General features: G+C 42.8%; 1 protein-coding gene across 4 annotated transcripts in view; it reads left to right on the top strand.

Moving 5' to 3' along the window:
- The window catches only part of LOC124596031 (disks large 1 tumor suppressor protein), a 940,679-nt gene that overhangs the window by 890,020 nt on the left and 23,029 nt on the right, over positions 1-27,630 (top strand). For all 4 annotated transcript variants that reach the window (XM_047134995.1, XM_047134994.1, XM_047134993.1 and 1 more), the window contains 2 exons: positions 17,572-17,785; positions 26,819-26,973. In XM_047134995.1, coding sequence (XP_046990951.1) covers positions 17,572-17,785; positions 26,819-26,973 — 369 coding nt within the window. The remainder of the gene's footprint in view (positions 1-17,571; positions 17,786-26,818; positions 26,974-27,630) is intronic.

The following is a 27,630-nucleotide window of genomic DNA, read 5'->3' as shown; positions in this document are numbered from 1 at the left end:
ATGCGCAAGAATGTCCTGAAATAGTTAACATTCTAAAGTGCGCTCATTTCAAAGGGACCTGGTCTAGAATCTATCTGTTCATATTTTCTGCGAAGCGGGTTCCCAGTAGGATCTGCGCTCGCGTAAGACAGTCAATAAAACAAAATTATCTCGTCGCACACAGATCCAATAAATAGGCGCCAAAATGACAGATATTCGTTCATATCAGACAGCTCTTGAGGTTAACCCACAACTAAACGACTAGCTAATTTAAGCAATTGTAATTCGAGTATGAGTATGGAATAGAGACACACACAAATTACTCTTATTTAAGAGTGATATATTTTTCTTTCTTTACCAGAATTATTTCTGTGAGGGACAGAAATCCGATTCATACTTCTGTAGAATTAAATAAAGCAAAGAGATCGGTTCATACCTCGTTTGGTTACCACGAGTACGCAGCTCCAATCGGAAGGCACCTCTGTTCGCTCGCTGGACCGAAATTTTATCTTTTTAGTTGGTCCACCTTCTTTCGAGAACTTGAGTAACAACTTAAATAGCTACCGATATCTCTCTCTCTCTCTCTCTCTCTCTCTCTCTCTCTCTCTCTCTCTCTCTCTCTCTCTCTCTCACTCTCGCTCGCGCGCGTGCTGTCGGTCGACATGCCCACTAAATCCCGAAATACTGGCCCCACAGCATTCTCCAGTGTCGGAACGGGAGAGAAGAGAAAGGAGGAGAGCAGGGCACGGTGGTATGTGGAACCCAGCACCGCTTGCTATCGCCACCTGCCACTTGTTTAGTTAATCTGGACTGGTTCGTAGCGAACAGCTTAAGACGCTCACCTCGTGGGGATATTGTCGGTGGCGGGACAATCAGCATTTGTCGGTGGGGAAAACTGTGACGCTCGTAGCTTTGTAACCTAGTTTCCAGTCAGGTGTTCCACATTTCGACACACATGTTGTAAGAAGTGAGAAAAAGAGTGGCCTCAGTAGAGAGGCGAATTTTTAATTATACGTGAAAAACGAATTCGTAGATTATATAAACTACTGAACAACGTTTGAATTTTTTAAATCTGTTGGTCACAGAAGATAAGTGGTTTAATTTAATTACGATGTATTTGCAACTCAGGGAACTGGTCTTCAGTCGATTAGTATAGTTAGGAGTTTAAACAACTTCGGCAATGTTTAATCTAGGCGGTAAAATACTTTTAATAAAAAAAGATAGAACACTTGCGATTAGGGCTCGCGCACTGAGGGTTCCGTACAAATGTAATTACGTATACAGATGATGATGATGATGATGATGATGATGATGATGATGATGATCATCGTTGAGAGGGAAGGCTAGGTTAAAACAGAGACTGAAGAACCCATAGCCGACCGAGACGCTATCCCGCGACCTCTCGGTTTCCAGGCACGCGCCTTGGTGCTAGTCCACCAGGCCCGTCGTGTATTTGGACAGCTCATTTATAGGTTTCAATGAGCTAGTTTGCGAGCATCAAAATATGTCAAATACATGGCCGTATCTTTTGACTGCATTGACTTAGAAACTTCAATAATTTACAGCGCCAAGGGACCATAGACCTTAGTTTTTGACATAAATAGCTCCTCCACTGGTTCCGGTTTGAAGTGTCCTACCCTCATAACGGTGTATGTCGTAACACGATGCCTCAACACGTGTAGCAGTGGTCTGCCACTTGACATGGCGCCCCACAGACATATCACATAATCAACTGTCTGTTACTGACGTAGATAAATCGAGTGTAGCTTAGATGGTGTGTTACTTATTAGCAGATTACAAACGTGGCTAACGGTGATTAGGGCGTGAAAGATGTGTATACTGGCTTATTCTTATTCTGGCTATTGTATTGCTATTAGAGGTTTGTATATGAAGTAATGTCTGCATATAATATGATTTATACAGAAATACTGATTTCCTTTGGTTGGTCATCACAGTCTAGGTATAGTCGAATAAAAACACGATTTCCAGCAGCCTTACTGGCTGGTTTAGTGTTCTAGCTCGGCGATTCACATATGGATATGTCCACATATGTTATTGAAAATGAGCTTCAGCTCTAAACTACCCAATAGAGCTAATTGAAGTATTTTGACCCAACACCTTCGTGAAAATGTCTTTCTTTGTTTACAGAAATTCTGGAACTCCAGAGTGATTCCTTCCGTCGATTTGATACGATTTGTACAAGCAGCACCTTCCGCAATGCTCGACTGTCCCTTGTGTGTCAGTACGTGAGATCTGTCTGGTCTTCGTTTAGGTGCGGTTGTTCTTACGCTGTTCCACTTTTCAATCACATCACCTATATTCGACTTGGGCAGGTTAAGATGGGTTGAAATGTCCATGATGGATTTGTTAATAAACTGTTGCCATTGACTTGTCACGTTCGAAGTCAACGAGCTCTCCAGATCTTTACAGTCTGCTGTAACTTCTTCTCTACTCACAACACACTACTTCCCACCTCCTTGCATGCTGGTGATGGTCGCCTGTCGTGACGTTCAGGGATCAGTTCCGCATTACGTAGTGGTGTCTCGATACTTACTCAGATACTGTATATTCTTTTCCTGTCGACGTTAAAATATTTCTCTTTTTCCGAAACAATTTTCTTGCTATTGTCAGTCCACATTTTATATCCTCTGTACTTCTGCCATCGCCAGCTGTTTTGCCGCCCAAATAGCAAACAGATTCTACCACTTTTAGTATCGAATTCCTAATTTAATTCTCTCAACATTAAGGTAATTCGGATACACCACATTACTCCAGTTTCACTGGTGTCGATGCTCATCGTATAACCTCTTCTCCTGGCCTCTATCCATTCCTTTCAGCCGATCTTCCAAATCCTTTGCAGTCAGGTTACGCACACGCACACACGAAGTCCTCTCTGCGTGGAAATCCAAACACAGTTCCTGATAGCTCCCGCAACGAGTCCAAGTCCGTTATCGTTGTTGTCAACTGTGCACATGTCAGAAGCCCAAGTAATGACAACCGAGTTCCAGTGCAGAGTGTCCGTACGGTATCAGTCGACCTGGCTTGCTAATTTACGCCTTCCTTCTACAAACCACTGTGAAGTGATGGGAAAGGGCGGTTCCCATTGTGCCACATGTTAGTTTCTTCGTTCCATTAAAGTGTAGAGCTGAGGAAAAAATAATTGTTTTATACCTCTCTGGGTGGTCAGTCTAAAAATTTCTTTGGTTTCTTACGGGAATGTGGACTGATATGAAATCACCGTCTATATTTGGAGAAATATGCTGTGGGCGCTATAAAGTGTAGACGTTTTAGACAGCTGCCAGGGAGGTGTTCGGCTGGTCGTTACGCCGTCCTCACACGGGACGAGTTAGTTAACGTTGAGGTGAAGCTGTAAAAGTTTTGTGACGTCACGTCCTGCTATTTCGCGTTGAGTTATTTCGTCACGTGAAATGCAAAATAAGTTCTGCGCTACTTCGGCAACCTAAAGTAGAACCAGCAGGAAACGAGAAAGCTCTCGTCGCCACAAGCACAATAAGCAGACGCCATACTGCATATGTCATTTTCAGTTGAATCCCATGTGAGATGTTTTTTTGTTATAATACACCCAATGAATATATGCCCTTTCTAAGCACAAGCACAATGAGGATCTATAGAAAACACGTCATTCTTGGTACGAAGTGTTGCAGTAAAATGACGGGAAACGTCAAATTGGTAGCTAGAGTTTTCGCGTTATGACAAGTGTTACGAAAGTAAGATATTTTAAGGCAACAGCGCACTGAAGATCAATCAAAGTCCCGTCGTTCTTGATAGGATTTGTTATAATTATAATGCCAATTAATAGCATGTCGGGGATTAAACCCTTCGTTAAATTGTAACATGAAATAGGTCGTCCATTGTAGTGTAACTGGTTGAGGCTACGATACAGTGTGTAGCGGGTTCGCATCCCTGTGTATTCACTCTCTCTCTCTCTCTCTCTCTCTCTCTCTCTCTCTCTCCCTCTCCCTCTTTTCTTTCTTTGTTTATTTCTTTATTTTCGTCCACCTTTGCGTTTCTTGAAAGATTATGGAACTTTCTTGTTAAATTAATAGAAATAATTTCTGTATTACTCGATGTTAAGTAAATATAAGTGCACTGTGGCACAGGAGTTACTTTGTCCGATTTTCTGAAGTTTTATAAGCAGTTGTCCGTACTGACTATATATGGAACTTTCTGTTTTGGCTTATAACATGTCCATGTACATTAAAGGCTTTATTTATGTCTGCTACAGACAAAACATCATGTCTATCATATGGACAAGGGAGGAAATTTGTGTCTTAATAGAGCTGACGTAAGGACATTACGCTCATCAATTTTCTTAAACAGTCTGTGTGGTTTCCGAGCCAAATAAATCCGACAAATGCCACTCGAGAGCGCTGGGAGCGTAGATCATATTAACCAGCTCATCCCGTGCGAGGACGGCTTACACCGAGCCGAGAAGCTTGGGTTTCGCCTACGTAGATAGGCAGCCCGACCAGCGCGCGATCCTGGCTGGCTGCCGACGTGCGTGCGTTAAGGCGTACTCCCACAGCACGTTATACGAGGGTTATTCCAAAAGTAAGGTCCGATCGGTCGCGAAATGGAAACGACTATGAAAATCCGATAAAGCTTTGCACAGATGTGTTGGGTAGTGTCTCTAGTATAACCCAATTAGCATCACGTCGCTCTTCTCATTTCTGAGCTCGCAGTGAGTGCGTAAAGATGTCTAGAAAATAGTGTCTGCCGCCAAGTACGAGGGCCTGGTGAGAAATTTCGCCTGAAGCTATGCAGCCAACATTACATAACTGTCGTGCTGTTTCGTCTTCACGACAATTCTCAGCCGCATTCTGCAGGGGCAATGAAGATGCTCCTGCATCGTTTTCAAATGGAAATGTGAGATTACCCACAATACAGTCCGCAATTGTCTCCCCCTGAGTTTCATCTCTGGTCACATGAACCGCTGTCTTTGAAGACAACATTTTGACACAGACAACGAGGTGTAGGCCAGCGTGGAGAATTGGCGGAAAGCACTGGCGGCTGCCTTCTATGATGAGGCTATTGAAAAGTTGGTACAACGCTATGACAAAAGTCTAAGTCAGAACGGCGACTACGTAGAGAAGTAGCTGAAAGGTGTAGCTAATTGTTACAAGTAAAACATTTCTGATGTTCACTGTGGTTTCAATTTGGCAATCAATCGGACCTTACTTTTGGAATAACCCTCGTAATTTCCTTTGCAAATGGCAAGTTCTGAAGAATATATCATCTGTTTTATCTACGACTTTGCCTATTTCATTTCATATCTTCAAAAATTATTACACTCAGATATTCGCATGAATTGACTGATACTAATTATTATTCGTAGATAGCGTCGTCATTGGATGCAAGTTTCTTTTCCGGAAATTTGTGGTAGGGTCTTCTGGGAGCAAACTGCGAAGGTCATCGGTCCGTAAGCCAACACATTGCTTAATCTAACTTAAACTAACTTACGCGATGGACAAAACACACACACACACACACACACACACACACACACACACACACACACACACACGCGCCCGAGGGAGGACTGGAACCTCCCACGGGGGGAGCCGCACGGACCGTGACAAGGCGCCCTAGACTACGCGGCTACCCCGCGCGGCGCAAGTTTCTTGCTCTTTGCGTGTGCAGCTCACGTAGCTCACGTTTTTCAGGATTTCCACGGATCTCTTCTGTGGCGTAGACAAACCTGTCACAATTCGTCCTGCCGTTCTGTGTACACGTTCAGTATCTCTTGTTAATCCTACGTGTGTGCGAAATAATAGAAACCCACAAATAGTTTAGAGCTACAAACCGGCTGGTCGATGGAATATTGGATGACATTGGAACAGATGGGAGCTGGAAACATTCACATCGTTTAAAATTCCTTGAATGGCGAGGAGGAGGAGGAGGAGGAGTAGTAGTAGTAGTAAGCGTACTGATATCTGCCCTGAAGCAGCGCCCTGCCGCGTTAGAGCTGAAGCAAGCAAGCAAGCAAGCAAGGCAGCAGGAGGGGCGAGTGGTGTGACGTCACACGTGACTGCAGTGGGACGAGGGCCCTCGTGTCTTGGCTAACAAGGCGCCGTGCCGCCACTCGATAAGGCGCCGATGTTGCAGGGTGCAGGCGAAGACGGTGCTTTACGTGGGCTGCATGCTGCGTCCGCTGCTCACGAGAGCCCGCTACTTGACGGCTAGCCCCCGCTCGTCAGTCTTGTCATATTGCCGACACTATAAAGGCACAACTCGTCTTTCTGTATCTGTACGTACGTCAGGGTCCGTTCCTTTCGGGTTTGACAAGTTGCTGGAAGGAACCGTTCCATGTGCAGATGTGCTGTGTATGTCACCAGAATGTTGCGGCTACATCAGGCGTATTATGGCGTTAGTGTAAACTCGAGCCGTCCCTTAAGCTCCTTTCAGGCGAGCAACTTCCCTGTCTGTCGACTATTCGTGGCACGTGTCTACTGCAGCGCTCCTGGCATTTTATTCCTGTACTCAGACTCGCCTGCCACGAGTGTTCGTTTCAGTTTAGATGTCAGCGACCAAACCTCGTATGTTGTGAGAGCTGTCTGCTGTGCAGTTTGGCACTTTAAGTCTGAAAGTGAGGTTATAAACGACAACCCGTTTTACGAAAAAATAGAAATACTGTAACATAATGTTGGGAAAAGCAACGATAATAGTAAGCTGAGAGGTGATCAGTCATGGCATACTTCCTAATATCGTGTCGGATCTCCTTTCGCCCGACGTAGGGGAGCAATTCGACGTGGCATGGACTCGGCAAGTCGTTGGAAGTCCCCTGCAGAAATTTTCAGCCATGCTGCCTCTATAGTCGTCCATAATTGCGAAAGACCGCTATGGTCGCAGGTTCGAATCTTGCCTGGGGCATGGATGTGTCTGATGTCCTTAGGTTAGTTAGGTTTAAGTAGTTCTAAGTTCTAGGGGACTGATGACCTCAGGGCCATTTGAACCATTTGAGCCATAATTGCGAAAGTGTTGTCGGTGTGGGATTTTGTGCACGAACTAACCTCTCGATTGTGTCCCGTAAATATTCGATGTGTGGCCCAACCATTTGCTTGAATTGCCTAGAATGTATGTCAAACTATTAGCGAACAGTTATGGCTCGGTGATATGGCGCATTGTCATTCATAAAAATTTAGTAATTGTTTGGGAATATGAAGTCAGTGAATGGTTATATATGGTCTCGCAAGTTGCCGAACATAACAATTTGAAGTAAAGGATTGGTTCAGTTGGACCAGAGGGCCCTCTCCATTCCATGTAAACACAGCCCACGTCGTTATGGAGCCACCAACAGCTTGCAAAGTGCCTTGCTGACAGCTTGGATACATGGCTTCGTGTGGTCTGCGTCACGCTCGAACCCTACCATCAGCTTTTACCAAATGAAATCGAGGCTCATCTGACCAGGCTACGGTTTTCCAGTCGTCTTAGATCCAACTGATGTGGCTCAGGAGAGGCGCTGCAGGCGATGTCATGCTGTTAGCAAAGGCACTCGGCGTTGGTCCTCTGCTGCCATAGCCTATTAACGCCAAATATCGCCATACAGTCCCAACGGATACGATCGTCGTGCGTCCCACATTGATTTCTGAGGTTATTTCACTCAGCGTTGCTTGTCTGTTAGCTCTGACAACTCTACACACACGCCGTTGCTCTCGGTCGTCAAGTGAAAGCCTTCGGCTACTGCATCGTCCATGGTAGGGGGTAACGCCTGAAATTTGGTATTCTCGGCACAATCTTGACACTGCGGATCTCGGAACATTGAATTCCCCAACGATTTGCGAAATGGAATGCCCCATGTGTCTAGCTCCAACTAACATTCCGCGTTCAAAGTCTGTTAATTCCCGTCGTGCCGGCACAATCACGTGGGAAACGGTTTCACGTGAATCACTTGTGTACAAATGAGAGCTCGGTCAATGCATTGCCCTTTTACATGTTATGTTCGCGATACTACCCCCATCTGTATATTTGGATGTCGCTATCTGATTACTTTAGTCACCCCAGTGTAAAAAGTCGCATGACCTCGAAGGAAAGATTCTGCCGCTTATCTGGAAAGGTTTTTTCCTGTCTTAAGTTCCCGCAGGCACCTTTTCTTCGCGAAGTATGAGGGTTATGTGGGCAAGTGTAGCTATTAAGTGTACGTGACGGTAATATGAATGAGTGTATGGAGTGAAATGTCACGTTCGTGATGGAGATGATGATACCAGGGAGATGGTGAAACTGAGTGGCGGCAGGCCGGTGTGGCCCAGCGGTTCTAGGCGCTTTAGTCAGGAAGCGCGTGACCGCTACGGTCGCAGGTTCGAATCCTACCTCGGGCATGGATGGATGTGTGTGATGTCCTTAGGTTAGTTCGTTTTAAGTAGTTCTAAGTTCTTAGGGACTGATGACCTCAGATGTTAAGTCCCATAGTGCTCAGAGCCATTTTTTTTGGACCCAGTGCCGGCACGTAGCCTACTCATCTCGAATAGCCAAGCTTAACATCCCCATCCTACGGACGGATCACAATCAATAGTGCCGCATGAAACACTCCGAAGAGGTTTGCAGTTTAATCCAAGACTTCGACCCTAAGGCTGGTGATCAGGGGCTTAACGTCACCATCCCTCGTGTCCCCTCTGCCGTCAAGGCAAAGAAGGGCAAGGCAAAGGGAAAATGTTGTCGACAGCACGCGGCGTACCCGAACGGTCACCCATCCAAGTACTGGCCACGCACGACAGTGCTTAACTTCGTTCATCGTTTGTTACGGACCAAACCAAAATTCGTAGCGGATATTCCTGACAAAAGATTGTGTGGTAAATTCTCTACACTCCTGAGAATTGAAAAAATAAAGAACGTGCCAGCCAAACATCTACATTTCTGTATTCTAAAAAAATATATTTACAAACATGTCAAATAATATTTAGATTGCAGTAAATAGCGCCTTTTTACTTTAACGTTTTTTTTCCTCTGTAAGAGCCAAATAACGTTGAAAATTATTTTCTCGTTAAATAGAGCTCACTTTTTCACTGTTGAACAATTTTCATTAAGGGACGTTAATGTATTTGCGTCGTTATTGGTGCAGAGCGCAGGCTTTCTTTTGTCCGGGTATTTTAAAATACAAATATCCTTTTATTTTCTCTTGCGTGAGAACAATAGTAGGAAAAATATCAGACCCTAGTGCAACGTTTACAGTATGTTATGAAAACGAGCAAACAAAAAAATAAAGACAAAGGAGACCCACAAGCACAACATCCGTAACTGTAATAATGTTGGTGTAAGCTCAACCGGAACAGGTTAGCCTACGACGTCAGCATATGACGTCACCGTCCCTTGTTCGTGCCCATGCGCGAACTGCAGCGTACTCAAGATACTACAATTGCACACTCGCTGTCCCACTACGCGGTGTGTGGCTGATTTACGCACAAGTATGTGACGCGCACTCATGACGAGTAGCCGATTTTGACCAGGAAATCGCCCATTTAAAACGGGCTCTAAGCTACCTATACATATTCCATTTAACTGCGCAGTTCACTATGAACGATGTCATTTACAGGCGATGAAGTGCTCGAATACTGGAGACAACCGCGCATTTCAGGCATGCCATTTGTCTGCCATATGGAATGTAGTTCATATTCTAATCGTACAAAACGAAATAAATACAAAATTTTAAAAGCGGCCACGTAATATGTTTTAAGAGAAAAACAAAACTTGTGGAACCAGACATGAGTCGTGAGTGTGTAGTAAAGAAAATAAACAATCTTCAATCCTTTTGAATGTTGGGCTCCATAAGGTTCCCTTCATGATAGAAATCTGCCAAAGCAGTACTTCTACATACAGCATGTATCGCTTAGAAAAATGCACCGATAATGACTGATGGCAGTCGAAATCGATTTGCAACAAGATAAATAGTTTGTTTCCGCGACTGGTTGCTACATTCTTTATCATTTTAATCTTCAATCCGTTTATCGGAAAAAATTAAAGAAGCAACACAGCAGCAGTCACACAAAAAACTTGCAAGTCTCTTGATTTACATTTATCATCATGAACATTATTCGGAAAGCTAGAACTGGAAATGAAACTGAGGGTGAAACTGAAAGTGCCGGACACACCTGTATTGCAGATAACTAACCAGTTAAACTCAAGCCGTGTGTAGTTATAGACACGCATTTAAGAACATAACAGCATCTCACAAGTTAATTGACGCCGAATGACGGACGATAATCAGCGAAAAACGCGTGTATTACGGTATCTACATCTGCATGATTACTCTGCAATTCACATTTAAGTGCTTGGCAGACGGTTCATCGAACCACAATCATACTATCTCTCTACCATTCCACTCCCGAACAGCGCGCGGGAAAAACGAACACCTAAACCTTTCTGTTCGAGCTCTGATTTCTCTTATTTTATTTTGATGATCATTCCTACCTATGTAGGTTGGGCTCAACAAAATATTTTCGCATTCGGAAGAGAAAGTTGGTGACCGAAATTTCGTAAATAGATCTCGCCGCGACGAAAAACGTCTCTGCTTTAATGACTTCCATCCCAACTCGCGTATCATATCTGCCACACTCTCTCCCCTATTACGTGATAGTACAAAATGAGCTGCCCTTTTTTTTGCACCCTTTCGATGTCCTCCGTCAATCCCACCTGGTGAGGATCCCACACCGCGCAGCAATATTCTAACAGAGGACGAACGAGTGTAATGTAAGCTGTCTCTTTAGTGGATTTGTTGTGTCTTCTAAGTGTCCTGCCAATGAAACGCAACCTTTGGCTCGCCTTCCCCACAATATTATTTATGTGGTCTTTCCAACTGAAGTTGTTCGTAATTTTAACAACCAGGTACTTAGTTGAATTGACAGCCTTGAGAATTGTACTATTTATCGACTAATCGAATTCCAACGGATTTCTTTTGGAACTCATGTGGATCACCTCACACTTTTCGTTATTCAGCGTCAACTGCCACCTGCCACACCATACAGCTATCTTTTCTAAATCGCTTTGCAACTGATACTGGTCTTCGGATGACCTTACTAGACGGTAAATTACAGCATCATCTGCGAACAACCTAAGAGAACTGCTCAGATTGTCACCCAGGTCATTTATACAGATTAGGAACAGCAGAGGTCCCAGGACGCTTCCCTGAGGAACACCTGATATCACTTCAGTTTTACTCGATGATTTGCCGTCTATTACTACGAACTGCGACCTTCCTGACAGGAAATCACGAATCCAGTCGCACAACTGAGACGATACCCCGTAGGCACGCAGCTTGATTAGAAGTCGCTTCTGAGGAACGGTGTCGAAAGCTTTCCGGAAATCTAGAAATGCGGAATCAACTTGAGATCCCCTGTCGAAAGCGGCCATTACTTCGTGCGAATAAAGAGCTAGCTGCGTTGCACAAGAACGATGTTTTCTGAAGCCATGCTGATTACGTATCAATAGATCGTTCCCTTCGAGGTGATTCATAATGTTTGAATACAGTATATGCTCCAAAACCCTACTGCAAACCGACATCAATGATATAGGTCTGTAGTTCGATAGATTACTCCTCCTACCCTTCTTAAACACTGGTGCGACCTGCGCAATTTTCCAATCTGTAGGTACAGATCTATCGGTGAGCGAGCGGTTGTATATGTATGCTAAGTAGGGAGCTATTGTATCAGCGTAATCTGAAAGGAACCTAATCGGTATACAATCTGGACCTGAAGACTTGCCCGTATCAAGCGATTTGAGTTGCTTCGCAACGCCTAAGGTATCTACTTCTAAGAAACTCATGCTAGCAGCTGTTCGTGTTTCAAATTCTGGAATATTCCATTCGTCTTCCCTGGTGAAGGAATTTCGGAAAACTGCGTATGTCGAAGATGACGCTAGAATTCGGGTTTGCGAGGTTAAGTGTCTGGTGTGGATCGTCAGCATCGCAGAGACAAGACTTCCAATTGCGTAGGCTTCCGCACAGAGCCATCATAAGTGTTTGACGAACGACTGTGACCTCGCCTCTGCAGAGCCACACAGGGAGAGCAACGATCGACTGGAAGTCAGAGCGTCGCTAATTTGAAAATTGTGTGTGTGTGGGGGGGGGGGGGGGGGGGGAGATAGGAAGTCATTTCTACCATGACTGTGCTAATACAAATGGACTGCATAAGCTTCAGTTCCCGATGACCGATTGATGTCCCTTTGCTGACACTTCGACACAGGGCTCAAGGATCGGCATTGGCATGTCGCCGGGAACATCGTCGGTGGACTGTCGAACAGTGGCGGTGTGTAGCAAGGTTCTGTGAATCCCGGTTTCAGTTACGAGTGTGCGACGTATGCCCTATGAAACTATGCAGTCTGCGTGTCAGCAAGTGTGGGTCCCTGCAGGTGGCGGTTCAGTTACGGTCTGGGCTGTGATCATATGGTCGGAATCAGGCCTCATTGTCCGGCTGCAGAAACCAATGACAGGCCGGCCGGAGTGGCCGAGCGGTTCTAGGCGCTACAGTCTGGAACCGCGCGACTACTGCAGTCGCAGGTTCGAATCCTGCCTCGGGCATGGATGTGTGTGATGTCCTTAGGTTAGTTAGGTTTAAGTAGTTCTAGGGGACTGGTGACCTCGGAAGTTAAGTCCCATAGTGCTCAGAGCCATTTGAACCATTTGAACCAATGACAGTTGGGTATTACAAGGGCATTGTTGCAGACCATCTGCATCCCTTTCTGTCATTAGAGTAGGCCGGTAGAGATGTTTCAACAGGACGATACGACATTTCCCTGCTCTTTGATTGCACGCAGGTAGCTTTATTGACACTGCAGTGACATCATGACCATGGCTTGGCCCCACAGGCAACCCGATCTTGACCCAATGAAGAGTCCATAGAAGCCTGTCGATTCCCGTGTACGCTCAATGAACTCCAAACCAACTACACAAGAACAATTATTCTGGGTAGAACTGCAAGACGACTGGACCAGTATTTCTCCAGAACGATTCCAACACATGGTAGAGCCCATTCCTTCAAGTTTTATTACATTTCTGACTGTTTGGGGAGGAGCAATTCGCTATAATCCTCACATCCAATGCCGTCCCAAAACTTTTGGCTACCCGGCACATCATAACCACGAGATCTTCCACAAACTAAACTGCATCTACAGGCCCTGGCGGGTCCATAGATACCGACCGACCGCCGTGTCATCCTTTGCCAATGGCGTCATTGATGCAGTATGAAGGGACGTAGGTCAGCACACACATCTCTCGGTCGTTGTAAGTGACTTGTAGCCGCACTACTCAAGTAGCTCCTCAGTCTTACCACGAGGCTGAGTGCATCCCGTTCCAGTCCCTCCACCAAGGAAAAATCCCTGACATTACCGGGAATCGAATTCGGGCCCTGTGCATGGCAGTCAGCCGTGCTGACAACTCAGCTCCGGTGACGGTCTCTGGCTTTCACAGGCCTTATGAGCTTACCTCGGATTGTCGGAATTTATTCAGTGTTGTTACGACGTGATCTGGGTGGTTGCGTAAAACTTTCCTGTATTGCAATATAGTGCTACGTATGGAAAAACCTCATGAAAAAAGAGAGCGTCTATGTTTAATCGTATTTTTTGTTAATTTATTACTCACTCGTTTATGAAAAGTCCCCCCCCCCCCCCCCCCATATGTCAGTACCACCGACCCACAGCGAAGCAAATTAAAGTTAAAAAATAACGTTGAAATCTGCCGCGAGCCAGACCAAAGAGCGTACATATTCTTGTTGGCTTGGCTGCGAGAATAGCAGTCTCTGATCGAATACTATTGCGTTAACTATTTTTTGGACATCAGTAAAAGGGTTTAGAGTTAGAAATTCTATAACTTTTTATTTGCACGAAAACATTACCTTTCTCACTTAAAATGTCTTAGTAATTTCAGTCTCCTTTTTCATATGCAACGATAAGGCAAGTCAGCTTTAAGTGCATGAAAAATGAACATCTCAGCGTCATACATAGGTGTCTAATTTTCGTGAAAGAATAATTCGAAGTTCTTTTTATACATATATTTTACACTTTAAGAAAAATCCACACTTACATGAACCGTACCGCAACTGAACCAACAAGACAAGTCATATAGTGAACATGTGCGAACAAGAAGCAGCTCACGAACGTTGTAAGTTTTCGTTTGTATACTGTTAGTACAGAGCTTACATAAAACATGCAGAACTCTTTGTTTTTAAATAATGTTACTCTTATTAGTTTTAAAATTATTTTTCTTCTCTTTCTCATGCACTCTCTTCATGTGTTACATTTTCTGTTCGGAATAATTTATAAACATTTCCGTTTTACGTAATTTTACGTCTTGCTTTAGGGAGGCTTAAAAGATCGGTTACACATTATGGAAAAGCATTCTACACGAATGATTTACCGAATCTTTTTCTGATGAAGTACAATTCCAGTTTGTTGCCTGATAATCGTTTCTTTTTCTAGAAGCCATGTGGGTCGATATTGTGACTGCGGTGTCTCCGAGACCAGGTGCGCTTACACAGGGAGAAATTTCTTCGGCGGGAAAGTTGCTCGGACTGACATCGCGCACTGATTACACGCGTCAGCTTTGTTTGCTGTGTTGCGTCGGCATTCATTTGGGCCGATCACGTCTGTCACAGCAGCGCGCATACATGGCAAGCCAGCAGTTACGTGGATCTAATTACTGAAGCCTAATGAAACATAAATCTCCTGGGGAGGGGGGGAAATACCCACATTCATGCTGCGGCCTATACAGAGTGATTCATGCTGCGGCCTACACAGAGCGAGCTGTATTGCGAGGCGATAAACAAACATCCGAAAAATTATTCTGCTGTGCGCTCTGGCCGCTTAGCTTGCTTAAATACTCGTGCATTGTCTCTCACGAACACACACTTACGAAATGCGTTGACGTAGTTATATGTTCTCCGGATATCACGAGCATCTGTTGAGAAACGTACACTACCTGATCCTATGCAATGCAGAACTGACCTATAGGTCCCACGATAGGTGGTAAGTATTCTGTTGTCTCTGTAGAAGCAGTAACAGCAGAATTTGTCGGTTAGGAGAGCTCAAATGACTTCGAACGTGGACTAGTCAATGGATGTCACGTGATTAACACTCGATCAGGGACATTTGTCAACCCTACTAAAACTGCTCGAGTCGACTGTTGTTGATGTGACTGTGAAATAGAAACGGGAAGGAACAAGCACAGCTAAACAGAGACCAGGGAGGATTCATGTATTGACGAACAGGGACCGTAGAGCATTGCAGAGGGTGGTTGTGAAAATCACATTAATCTGCGGAAAGAATCACTACTGAGTTCCAAAGCGCTACCAACAGTCCAGCCAGCACAATGTGCGTAGGGAGTTAAAAAGAATTAAGTACAGTTGTAGAGGAGCTACTCATAAGCCGCACTTCTCTGTCATAAGTGCTAAGCGACACCTGAAGTGATGTAAAGTGTGTCGCCAGTGGACAGTGGATGACTCGAAACCCGTGGTTTGGAGTGATGACTCACGCTATGCCCAGTGGCAATGAGATGGAATGGTTTAGGTTTGGCCAGCGCCCGGGAGCATGTTATCTGCAGCCATGAATAATGCCAGCAATGAAGTACGGAGAACGTAATGTCACGGTACAGAGGTGTTTTCGGGGTTAGGTTGTGGTCCCCTTACTGCGCTGCAGAAAAAGGTAAATGTGGAAGGACCTCAAAACATTTTATTGTACTGCGTACAGTAGAGGAACACCTCGGAGATGGTGGTTCTCTGTATCATCATGCCAATGCACCGTGTCTTAAAGTAGCACCTGTAATGCAGTGGTTTGTGGACAATAACATTCCTGAAATGGACTGGCGTGCCCAGAGTCCCGACCTGAACCCAATGGAACACCATTCGGATGAGTTAGAACGTCTATTTTACTCCAGACACAGACCTCCAGGATCCAACATCACTACCTTTTTTGGTTTGGGGTCTTGAGGAAGAAGGGGGTACCGTTCCTCAAGAGACATTCAGAAGTGTCCCCAGCACAGTTCAAGTCGTCAGAAGGCGGAGGTTGGAAACACGACTTATTAATGTCCACTGATAGGTGTTGGTACCCCTCTAATCAGATAGTGGATACGATATACCGCGGGCAAATCTAAATTATCTGTACGAGCACCGGCTACGGTATCAAGACCCACAAATATCTCAACTATTCTCCCACAGCTTCTTAATAGAGGTAAGCTTCAGCATAAGACAAATGCAGTACCACATGTACGATAATGACGGCGCCAACTACAATGCTGTTAACAACAGAAACCACAGTCATTAACGGGATATATACAAAATCTGGAATAAAATCACACACGTAGGGGTGTAGATGTTCATTCCTACGATACTAGCAGTTGAATACTATGCACTGACATAATGCAGACATGCGATACATTGTAGACGCATGAATCACATATGACTGGAGTGCAATGAATAATGAATTTCGCAAATTCCGATTACCTGTATTAAATAATGTGCGATGCTGTGGATGAGATGCCATGTATTATTCGAGGATTAATTACTATCGATAATTAAAAGTTAAGCCGGTTTCAGCTAGTACAACTATACGTTGTCAAATGTCCCTGGAGTAGTGACGCGGGTTGAAATTTTGCGATTGACCTTTCATTTGTGAATAGTTTTCAAGTGAAAGAAGTGCAGTAATTACAGTTTGTGAGGTTCCATTTCGTTGCTCGCTTCGCCGACGATTATTTCTCTGCTTGTCGGTGATGGACTGTTTCATCATTAGTATTATGATATATCAAATGTGTGTGAATTTCGAAGGGAGCAAACTGCTGAGGTCATCGGTCCCTAGACTTACACACTACTTAAACTAACGTATACTAAGAAACACACACACACACACACACACACACACACACACACACACACCCATGCCCTAGGGAGATCTCGAACCTCCGGCGAGAGTTCAAATGGTTCAAATGGCTCTGAGCACTGTGGGACTTAACATCTGTGGTCATCAGTCCCCTAGAACTTAGAACTACTTAAACCTAACCAACCTAAGGACATCACACACATCCATGCCCGAGGCAGGATTCGAACCTGCGACCGTGGCAGTCGCTCCGGCGGGAGTGGCCGCACTATCAGTGACATGACGCCTCTAACCGCGCGGCCAACATCATCATCATCATCATCATCATCATCATCATCATCATCACTTTCCCGAAACGTGTTCCGCGGAATACAATGTGGGAAACGCTGCTGTATAGAAATCTTTCAATTGTGGCGCCTCTGGTACTTCTCTCACTTTGGCGCCACAAACGTCGGCTTGTGTCACTTGTGTCTTAAACCGACCTGCAACTACTGCTCCTATTTCATATAACTCTTATAACTGTAGCCTGGTTTCTGGACAAATTGTAGTTAACCTTTAGCTCCCTGCTCCTTACGCAACTAGAAAGAGTGTATTCTGGTCAACTCTGTCAAAAACTTTCTCAAAATCTACAAATGCTGTGAACGTGATGCTACTTTCTTCGGCCTATCATGTAAGATCAGTCGCAGGCTCAGTGTTGTATCTTTTCCCGAGCGTGTTGGACGCAGCGCTATTTACTGGCTGGACCGTAAACCTGAGAGATGGTTTTTTTGCGTGTGTTTGCAGGGAGGTGCGCACGGTGGTGCTGAACAAGGGCGCGAGTGGCCTGGGCTTCAACATCGTCGGCGGCGAGGACGGCGAGGGAATCTTCGTGTCGTTCATCCTGGCCGGCGGCCCGGCCGACCTCAGCGGCGAGCTACGGCGCGGGGACCAGATCCTCAGCGTCAACGGCGTCAACCTGCGCAATGCCACGCACGAGGAGGCCGCGCAGGCCCTCAAGGTGAGCCTCAACCGCTGGACGCGCTGCCTTCTACTCACAAAAAAAAGGGAGCATTCTCCGTAGAAGAATCTCGGAGCATAAGAACATCCTCTGGAGGAAGTTCTCGATTTCGTACGAATAAAGCCTTCGAACCATATTCCCTGATGAGCGAGTTCCTTCTCACTGCTTAACCTCCTCCTCGAGAAGGTTGTCTGTGTGTGTTTGTACCACGTCCGGTACAGGACACATGCGTAATCTCAAATTTCATTCAACTCACTCAGACAGACAAATTATTCAACGCACAAACAGAACTGGCCTCATTGTGTCCCCGAAGAGTTGGACTGTGTTTCGATTTTAGTTTTACTTTCCCTAACAAATTATTAAGACGATTACAGGCAGTTCACGGAAATGCATTTTCTGACGATGTTATCGAATTTATGACGTTCGGGAAACTTTTTATTCCAATTGAGCAAAAAATGCCAATTTTCCAGTTTATTTTTATTTATTAATAGGACTCGTGGACAATGAGGTCTTAAAGTTTCAAAGATGAAATCGTGTCTCAAGTGCCTGAAAAATAATTAAATGTGTAATGTGACCTTCCGGCCAAGCCCACCTCTTGAAGCAACACTTAAGTACTAGCTCCGTGAAGTGGATTACATTTACAAGGAGAGGCTTCCAGCTTGTATGCTGGATGTTTTTAAAGCCCAGTTACAGGTTTCTGGCAGATCCTGAACTTACAAAAAAGTGTGTTCATGGCAAAACAAAGAATGCAAGTGAGTCTCTAAATTCATTCATATGGAAGCGATGCCCTAAAACCACATTTTCATGTACTACAGTTGTCATAATTGCAACTTATGATGCAGTTTTAGTATTGAATGATGGGAACAGATATTGGAGAGAATGGGCTTTAAGATAGGAAGTTTCGCGCAAGACATCTTGAGAAAAATAGATTTACAGCGCCTCTCTGCCAGTGAAAAGTCAGTTGAAGATGTAGTAAAGGAACGAAGGCAGAAAACTAAAACCGAAAGAGAAGAATTGAAGGGAGAGAGGACCCCGAGTACAAATCTGGGACCTTCGGAAGAGGTTACATAAGGAAAATCGTTAGGTTGAACTTTAAAATTCAATTTCTTGAAAATTATCCTTAATTAGACTACATTCCATTATCCTTGTTTTGCTTTTGTTGATTTTCATCTTATATCCTCCTTTCAAGACACTGTCCATTCCATTCAACTGTTCTTCCAAGTCCTTTGCTGTCTCTGACAGAATTACAATGTCATCGGCGAACCTCAAAGTTTTTATTTCTTCTCCATGAATTTTAATACCTACTCCGAATTTTTCTTTTGTTTCCTTTACTGCTTGCTCAATATACAGATTGAACAACATCGGGGAGAGGCTACAACCCTGTCTTACTCCCTTCCCAACCACTGCTTCCCTTTCATGTCCCTCGACTCTTATAACTGCCATCTGGTTTCTATACAAATTGTAAATAGCCTTTCGCTCCCTGTATTTTACCCCTGCCACCTTTAGAATTTGAAAGAGAGTATTCCAGTCAACATTGTCAAAAGCTTTCTCTAAGTCTACAAATGCTAGAAACGTAGGTTTGCCTTTCCTTAATCTTTCTTCTAAGATAAGTCGTAAGGTCAGTATTGCCTCACGTGTTCCAGTGTTTCTACGGAATCCAAACTGATCTTCCCCGAGGTTGGCTTCTACTAGTTTTTCCATTCGTCTGTAAAGAATTCGTGTTAGTATTTTGCAGCTGTGACTTATTAAGCTGATAGTTCGGTAATTTTCGCATCTGTCAACACCTGCTTTCTTTGGGATTGGAATTATTATATTCTTCTTGAAGTCTGAGAGTATTTCGCCTGTCTCATACATCTTCCTCACCAGATGGTAGAGTTTTGTCAGGACTGGCTCTCCCACGGCCGTCAGTAGTTCCAATGGAATGTTGTCTACTCCAGGGGCTTTGTTTCGACTCAGGTCTTTCAGTGCTCTGTCAAACTCTTCACGCAGTATCATATCTCCCATTTCATCTTCATCTACATCCTCTTCCAATTTTCATAATATTGTTCTCAAGTACATCGCCCTTGTATAGACCCTGTATATACTCCTTCCACCTTTCTGCTTTCCCTTCTTTGCTTAGAACTGGGTTTCCATCTGAGCTCTTGATATTCATACAAGTCGTTCTCTTATCTCCAAAGGTCTCTTTAATTTTCCTGTAGGCGGTATCTATCTTACCCCTAGTGAGATAGGCCTCTACATCCTTACATTTGTCCTCTAGCCATCCCTGCTTAGCCATTTTGCACTTCCTGTCGATATCATTTTTGAGACGTTTGTATTCCTTTTTGCCTGTTTCACTTACTGCATTTTTATATTTTCTCCTTTCATCAATTAAATTCAATATTTCTTCTGTTACCCAAGGATTTCTACTAGCCCTTGTCTTTTTACCTACTTGATCCTCTGCTGCCTTCACTACTTCATCCCTCAAAGCTACCCATTCTTCTTCTACTGTATTTCTTTCCCCCATTCCTGTCAATTGCTCCCTTATGCTCTCCCTGAATCTCTGTACAACCTCTGGTTCTTTTAGTTTATCCAGGTCCCATCTCCTTAAATTCCCACCTTTTTGCAGTTTCTTCAGTTTTAATCTACAGGTCATAACCAATAGATTGTGGTCAGAGTCCACATCTGCACCTGGAAATGTCTTACAATTTAAAACCTGGTTCCTAAATCTCTGTCTTACCATTATATAATCTATCTGATACCTTTTAGTATCTCCAAGGTTCTTCCATGTATACAACCTTCTTTGATGATTCTTAAACCAAGTGTTAGTTATGATTATGTTGTGCTCTGTGCAAAATTCTACCAGGCGGCTTCCTCTTTCATTTCTGTCCCCCAATCCATATTCACCTACTATGTTTCCTTCTCTCCCTTTTCCTACACTCGAATTCCAGTCACCCATGACTATTAAATTTTCGTCTCCCTTCACAATCTGAATAATTTCTTTTATTTCATCATACATTTCTTCAATTTCTTCGTCATCTGCAGAGCTAGTTGGCATATAAACTTGTACTACTGTAGTAGGTGTGGGCTTCGTATCTATCTTGGCCACAATAATGCGTTCACTATGCTGTTTGTAGTAGCTTACCCGCATTCCTATTTTCCTATTCATTATTAAACCTACTCCTGCATTACCCCTATTTGATTTTGTGTTTATAACCCTGTAGTCACGTGACCAGAAGTCTTGTTCCTCCTGCCACCGAACTTCACTAATTCCCACTATATCTAACTTCAACCTATCCATTTGCCTTTTTAAATTTTCTAACCTACCTGCCCGATTAAGGGATCTGACATTCCACGCTCCGATCCGTAGAACGCCAGTTTTCTTTCTCCTGATAACGACATCCTCTTGAGTAGTCCCCGCCCGGAGATCCGAATGGGGGACTATTTTACCTCCGGAATATTTTACCCAAGAGGACGCCATCATCATGTAATCATACAGTAAAGCTGCATGCCCTCGGGAAAAATTACGGCTGTAGTTTCCCCTTGCTTTTAGCCGTTCGCAGTACCGGCACGGCAAGGCCGTTTTGGTTATTGTTACAAGGCCAGATCAGTCAATCATCCAGACTGTTGCCCTTGCAACTACTGAAAAGGCTGCTGCCCCTCTTCAGGAACCACACGTTTGTCTGGCCTCTCAACAGATACCCCTCCGTTGTGGTTGCACCTACGGTACGGCTATCTGTATCGCTGAGGCACGCAAGCCTCCCCACCAACGGCAAGGTCCATGGTTCATGGGGGGGGGGGAATTTTGTATTACGCTTACAAAATTATAATTAAAAAATTATTAAAATTCTCCTATTTGATAGAAGCTTACTAATTGCAAAGAGATTAAGTAGAGAAAATTTTGTACAAATCTCCTCAACAATTTCTAAGAATATGGTATATTTATTTTTTGAGAATAAAATTATTAAATTGCATAAAAAAGGCACAAGTAAGTAATCCAAGGACCTTAACAGTAAATGTGTTAATTTCATGTAAAGTGTGGTACCAAATTTTATTGTTGCATCTTAAAAATTCTGGATTTGAATCATCTTTTAAGTAGTGTTCGATTTTCATCACCATCGCCCCTTAAAACTAAATCACATTTCTATTTATTCAAACTGAAACTATGTCAGAGGTTTCTAGCACCAGATAATTTTGGTTGAACGTGACTCACAATGGTCCACCCATGCATCAAGTACTTAAGTTGTCACCCGTACGCATTCGTTATGAGAAACAGCTAGCTAGGTTTGTAAGTAACCAGTTACTAATTTTTCTGATCCACTTCCTTGTTTCTAACAGAACAAAAAAGAAGATTTGTGCTGTTAGAAGACATAACTTAAATCAATGAACCAATACTGGAAGAACAAGCAAAAGCAATATAGAAAACACAGCCTCAGTGTTGCAGCAGCACTTATTTTGTGTGACACAGTCACAGTCTTTTAGATGAACTTCATTTGGAATTAGTTACTCATGAGGCCTTTTTATTAAAATTTCAAAACTTTTGTCAACATAATTTTGGTGTGTAACTACTTACAGAAGTAAACTATGCACTCCAACCATACAGCTGAATTCAACTGTGGTGGTACAGCATCTCTCATGACTGGTATGTGCATGCAAATGAAGGACCCCCCACTGCATGTGGAAACTGTTTCCTTGATTGCCACTTAACTTTTATTGTTTCCAGTTCTCCTAAGTTTCTGGGAAATTCGGATCCACAGAGGTGCTTCTTGGATAGCATGATGAACATCTGAAAATGTCAATGGCACAGTTGTTTGGTGTATATGTAAATCTTCTCCTACACCAGTCTTACAACCTAGATCTGCTAAATAGCACAAAAACATTTAGTTTTTTGCTTTGTTTGAAAGGTCATGCCCCTGTTCTTTCATGATTTTCGGGAAGGATGTGGTTCACCAGTCAAATAACATTTTTGTTGCTAAACCTGTATAAACTTCCACAGTTTCTCTCTTCAGTATTCCTTTGGGCTATGTATATCTTCTTTTGCCTTCCAAGCAACATAAATTCTGCTGTTTTAGTAAAAAAAACTTCAGTAAAACTTAACCTCAATGGAACGTACTGAGCTTGATGTGTGCTGCAGAGCTCATTCTAAAAGTGGAGAATGTTCTGCACTTATGAGAAACTTCTCTAGTAGGTTGCCCGTTTTATTCATATGAAATTGGAGAACATTCTTCGCATTGAGCAACTTCTCCTATCCTTTAATCCAAGGTGAGAACATTCTCAGGTGTAGTTTATTCACAGACACACACTATTCTTGCAAACCTGAAAATTTTTTCTGAAATCATGGGAATAAAGTACATCGTGATTTTATTCATACAGCCCAAAATCCTTCAAACAATAGATCTGAGGTCTTCCCTGCAAAGAACAGCTGCCAGCATGACTAATGTAAAAGTAGAAACCCTTGGTGCAGCAAAGCAACATAAGTCACTTAATAAGGGCCCATCACCTGGGCCAGACTGTATAGCAGTTAGCTTCCTTTTGTAGTATATGAATGAAACTGCTCCATTTTTAGCAATTGTATACAACCACTCACTTGACAAGAGATCCGAGTCTGAAGATTGGAAAGTTGAACAGGTCACACCAATAGATGAGAAAACAAATAGAAGTCAGAAGAAATATCCTAAATTATAGACTTACATCATTAACATTGATTTACAGTAGGAATTTGGAACATACAACAATGTTCCAACATTTTTCCCATGCCTGTTTAGGCAAATACTGAGCACTTTAGAATATAGGATGCACAAACAATTAAAATGCGATTACATACAATAAAATTTACACATTTCACAGATCGGTGGTGCATGAGACTTTCTTACCTTCAGCTAGCGTAAACTGTAGCAACAGGAATGCCAAGTGGCTGCAAAATTAAATAAAATAAATTTGCCGAAACTTGAGTACAGTGGATCCCGCACTTTATGGGAATAACATTGAGGTGATGACTGAGTTCCAGCATTATGAAAGATCTCAAAGAAAACAATTTATTCACACACAACCAGTACTGATTAGGGAAACAACATTCTTTTGAAACACAACTGGTTCTTTATCCAAATGAAGTCATGGGTTCTGTCGACAGGGCAGGTGAAGTTAATTCCAAATTTTTAGCTTACCAAAAGGCTTTTCACAATGTTTCTCTTAAGCACTTCTAATCAATTTGCATTCCTATGGAGTGTGCAAACAATGCTGTTGGAAGAAAATCAACTAGGTTGAAAATACTGCTCCAGTTCAAAATTTCTTGTATTATCACGACCAGTTTTGGGCTCTCATAAGCCCATCCTCAGGTGTTGCAACTGTGCTGTGGCCCCCGAGCGCCGCAGTGGACGTGTACTAGGTGCAGGGACTCCCTGTTCTGCACTCACTCACACATAGCACACTGCACCTAGAACATGTCCACTGCGGTGCTCGGGGCCCACAGCACAGTTGCGACACCTGAGGAGCCCGAAACCGGTTGTGTTAATAAAAGAAATTTACAACTGAAGCTGTATTTTCAACCTCCAGTCTATGGAGTGTGGTCGTAGATATACAACTGGATTCGTGACTTTTTGTGAGAAAGTTCACAGTTCATAGTAATAGACAAGAACTTCTAGTGGAACCGAAGTAATATCTGGCATTCCCCAAGGAAGTGTTGTAGTATTTTGCTGTTCTCTAAACTATATAAACAATTTAGAAGACAGAGAATGCAGTTCTGTACTGTCTAGAAAGTCACCAGAAGATCAAAACAAATTACCAAATAGTTTACACAAGATATCTGCCCGGTTTGAAAAGTGGCAATTGACCCTAAACAGCAAAAAGTGTGAAGTTCTCAACATGAGTATTTATTGAAAAGTTTCTGTTAAATTTGTTAGCATGATAAATAGACAACATTTCAAGATTACCCAGTCAACTAAGTTTGTAAGTATTGCAGTTACAGACTGCTTAAATTGGAATCATAACAAGCAAAATGGGCGGAGGTGAACCAAAGATAGTGGTCTAGTGTCAGAACATGTAGAAGATGGAGCATATCTCATAAAGTGACTGGCTACACTAAGTTTGTCTGACCTCATCTGGAGTACTGCTGGCAGAGAGGTTTGACAGAGGATATGGAAAAAATCCAAAGAAGGGATGCTCGTTTTATATTTTCGCAACATATAAGGGAGATTGTAACAGGTATGATAAAAAGAGTTAAAGCAGAGGCATTTTTCATCATGTAATGATTTCACAAAGTTTCACTCACAAAATCTCTGTTCCAAATGCCAAAATATTTCATTGGCTCCTCCCTACATTGTAATTAAATAAATGAGGTCAGAGTTCACCTAGAAAAATGGAGGTCTTAATTTTTGCCACATGCTATTTGAGATTGGGATGGTTAAGAAATAGTCTGAAGCTGGTTCAGCGAACCCTTTGCCAGTCACTTAAGTCTGAACTGCAGACAAACCATGTGGATTTAGTTGAATGATGCAATGGACCTACACTTAATCGGGAGCTTCATTTCAAATAGAATCAAGTATAAGGGGCAGTTAAATGAAAATGAGAGAGATGGGAAGAAGTAAGTAAACTGTTCATTATTTCAAAAGTAATCTGTTAATACATTTATCCCACTTTGAGACAATATAGCCAGTGCCCTCATGGAAAGCCTGGGGCTGCATATGGAAACATGATTGTACCCAGGTGTGCCACTCTTCGTTCGAAACCAATTGACGGCCCCGAGTGTCTTTCTTCGGGGCTCCAAAAGTATGGAAATCACATGGGAAGAGATTGGGACAGTAAGGAGGATGCGTAAAGGCTTTCCAGTGAAATGTCTGCAACGTGGTTGAAACAACCATGGTAATGTGGCTGGGCTCTTGTCTCACAGTGTGATAAATATATTATTTATGGAGATTACTTTTGAAATAATAAACAGTTTCCAGAATGAAATTTTCACCTTGCAGTTTCAATAAATAGCTTACTTACTTTTTTCTCCATCTGTCTCATTTTCACGTAACTTCTGTTGGTACAAACACCAACCCAGTTTGTCCATTCCAAATTATCAATGGTTGCAGAAGGCATCTGAAACAGGAATATTTTTCTGATGACTCTGGAACACTGCTGTGGCCACCAGGTGGTCTGTGGCACACAGCTTGGTAGCCATAGTGTTGGACCATCAGTAGGCCGTCTAAGACCTGTCTAGTGCAGATACTAAGCAGCATTTGCATCCTTGTATTTCATGCAAAGTAATTGCTGCCATGTGTCTTACAGCATTCATTAATCTTGTAAGATAACAGTAATTAAAATTACATGGCTTGCCATCTTTGTGCAAAAAGCCTGCAAGTGAGAATAAATCAATAGTTACCAGTAAGTAGTTGTGTTTTGTCAAAATTACGTCTTGAACTGTGGTTTGTGTGGTTTCTGAATATAATTGTTATGACATCCCATTCGTGAACGGAAAACTGTTGACAATCCAAGTCTCGGAGATCTTCACAACCTTTATCAGTTAAATGGAAGAAATTTGCAGAAGACTATTTAAAATTCTTAGAAGGAACAGTACTTCACAGTACACTGGAGCATTACACTCCCATTTTTTGTTGTCTCTCGTTTCATTTATAGATGGACTACACTTATGCAAAAGTCGCCAAACTCTTCCATTCTTGTTTCCCACTGCTATTTACATGTGAATGTACAATGTCATATCACTTCATAGTATTACAAATGTTGAGACAGACGCAAGAAGTTTACTGCTATCAAAATGCTTGAATCTTGCTGTGGATAATGATCAAAAACAAGTGTCTGTCATGTGTCAACCAGGTCATAGTTCCTCTGTCAAGAAGGAACTCACAGCGTTGGACACCATGATGACTGTGGTAGTGGTTTCAATGGAAAATAGTGCTGATGACTGCATAGTCTCACCTTATTCAGATATTCATCTAAAACTCTTCCATCATTGCTTGCATATAGTTATTTCTGAAATCAGTAGTAAGATTGGTAGTTACTTGTGTATAGTTATATAAATATTTCTTTTATTAAATTATTTTTATTACATTGTTGCAGGGTGCTGGCCAGACAGTGACTATTGTGGCACAGTATCGACCTGAAGAGTACAATCGATTCGAAGCTCGGATCCATGACCTCAAACATCAGATGTCCCAGCAGATTATGTCTGGCACACTCATGAGGACATCACAGAAACGGTCATTGTATGTTCGGTAAGTAACAGCTGGCTTACATTGCAATACTTTTCTTCTTCTGTTCACTAGGAGCCAGGATTCTCAATAAAATCCTTTAGGTAATCAATTATTGTTGGCATCAGCAGTTTGTATGTAGAATGTAAATTCCATTTCTTACACAGTCAAGGGAGCAAAAGTTATCTATAATTTTTATAGAAACTAATCCGGTGTTAAGATTTGAAGGAAATAAATGCAAGGCACTGTTTGAAAAGGGAGATATGCACATTTATAGCTCTTCTCCCATGTCATTCACTTGTTACAGAGAGCAAGCAATGAAGGAAACCAAAGAGGAATTTGGAAAAGGAATTAAAGCTGGTGCAAAAGAAATAAAAATTTGAGTTTTTCCAATGACATTGTAACTCTCTATGATGCCAAAGGATTTTGAACGTAAGTTGAATGAAATGAATAGTGTCTTGAAAAGAGACAAGATGTACATAAATAAAAGTAAAAGAAGGGTAATGGAGTGTTACTAACTTAAGTCAGGTAATACTAAAGGAATTAGAATTAGTTGACAAATTTTGGTATTGCTGTTGCAAAATAACTTACAGCAGGTGAAGCAAAGAGAACATAAAATGTAGACCGGCAGTAGGAAGTTAATCTTTCCTGAAAGGAAAAAAGAAGTATGTTAGCATCAAA

This window comes from Schistocerca americana, chromosome 2 (assembly GCF_021461395.2).
Source record: "Schistocerca americana isolate TAMUIC-IGC-003095 chromosome 2, iqSchAmer2.1, whole genome shotgun sequence".
NCBI lineage: Eukaryota > Metazoa > Arthropoda > Insecta > Orthoptera > Acrididae > Schistocerca > Schistocerca americana.
Note: the sequence above shows the minus strand (reverse complement) of the source record. Positions and strands in the feature narration are given on the sequence as shown.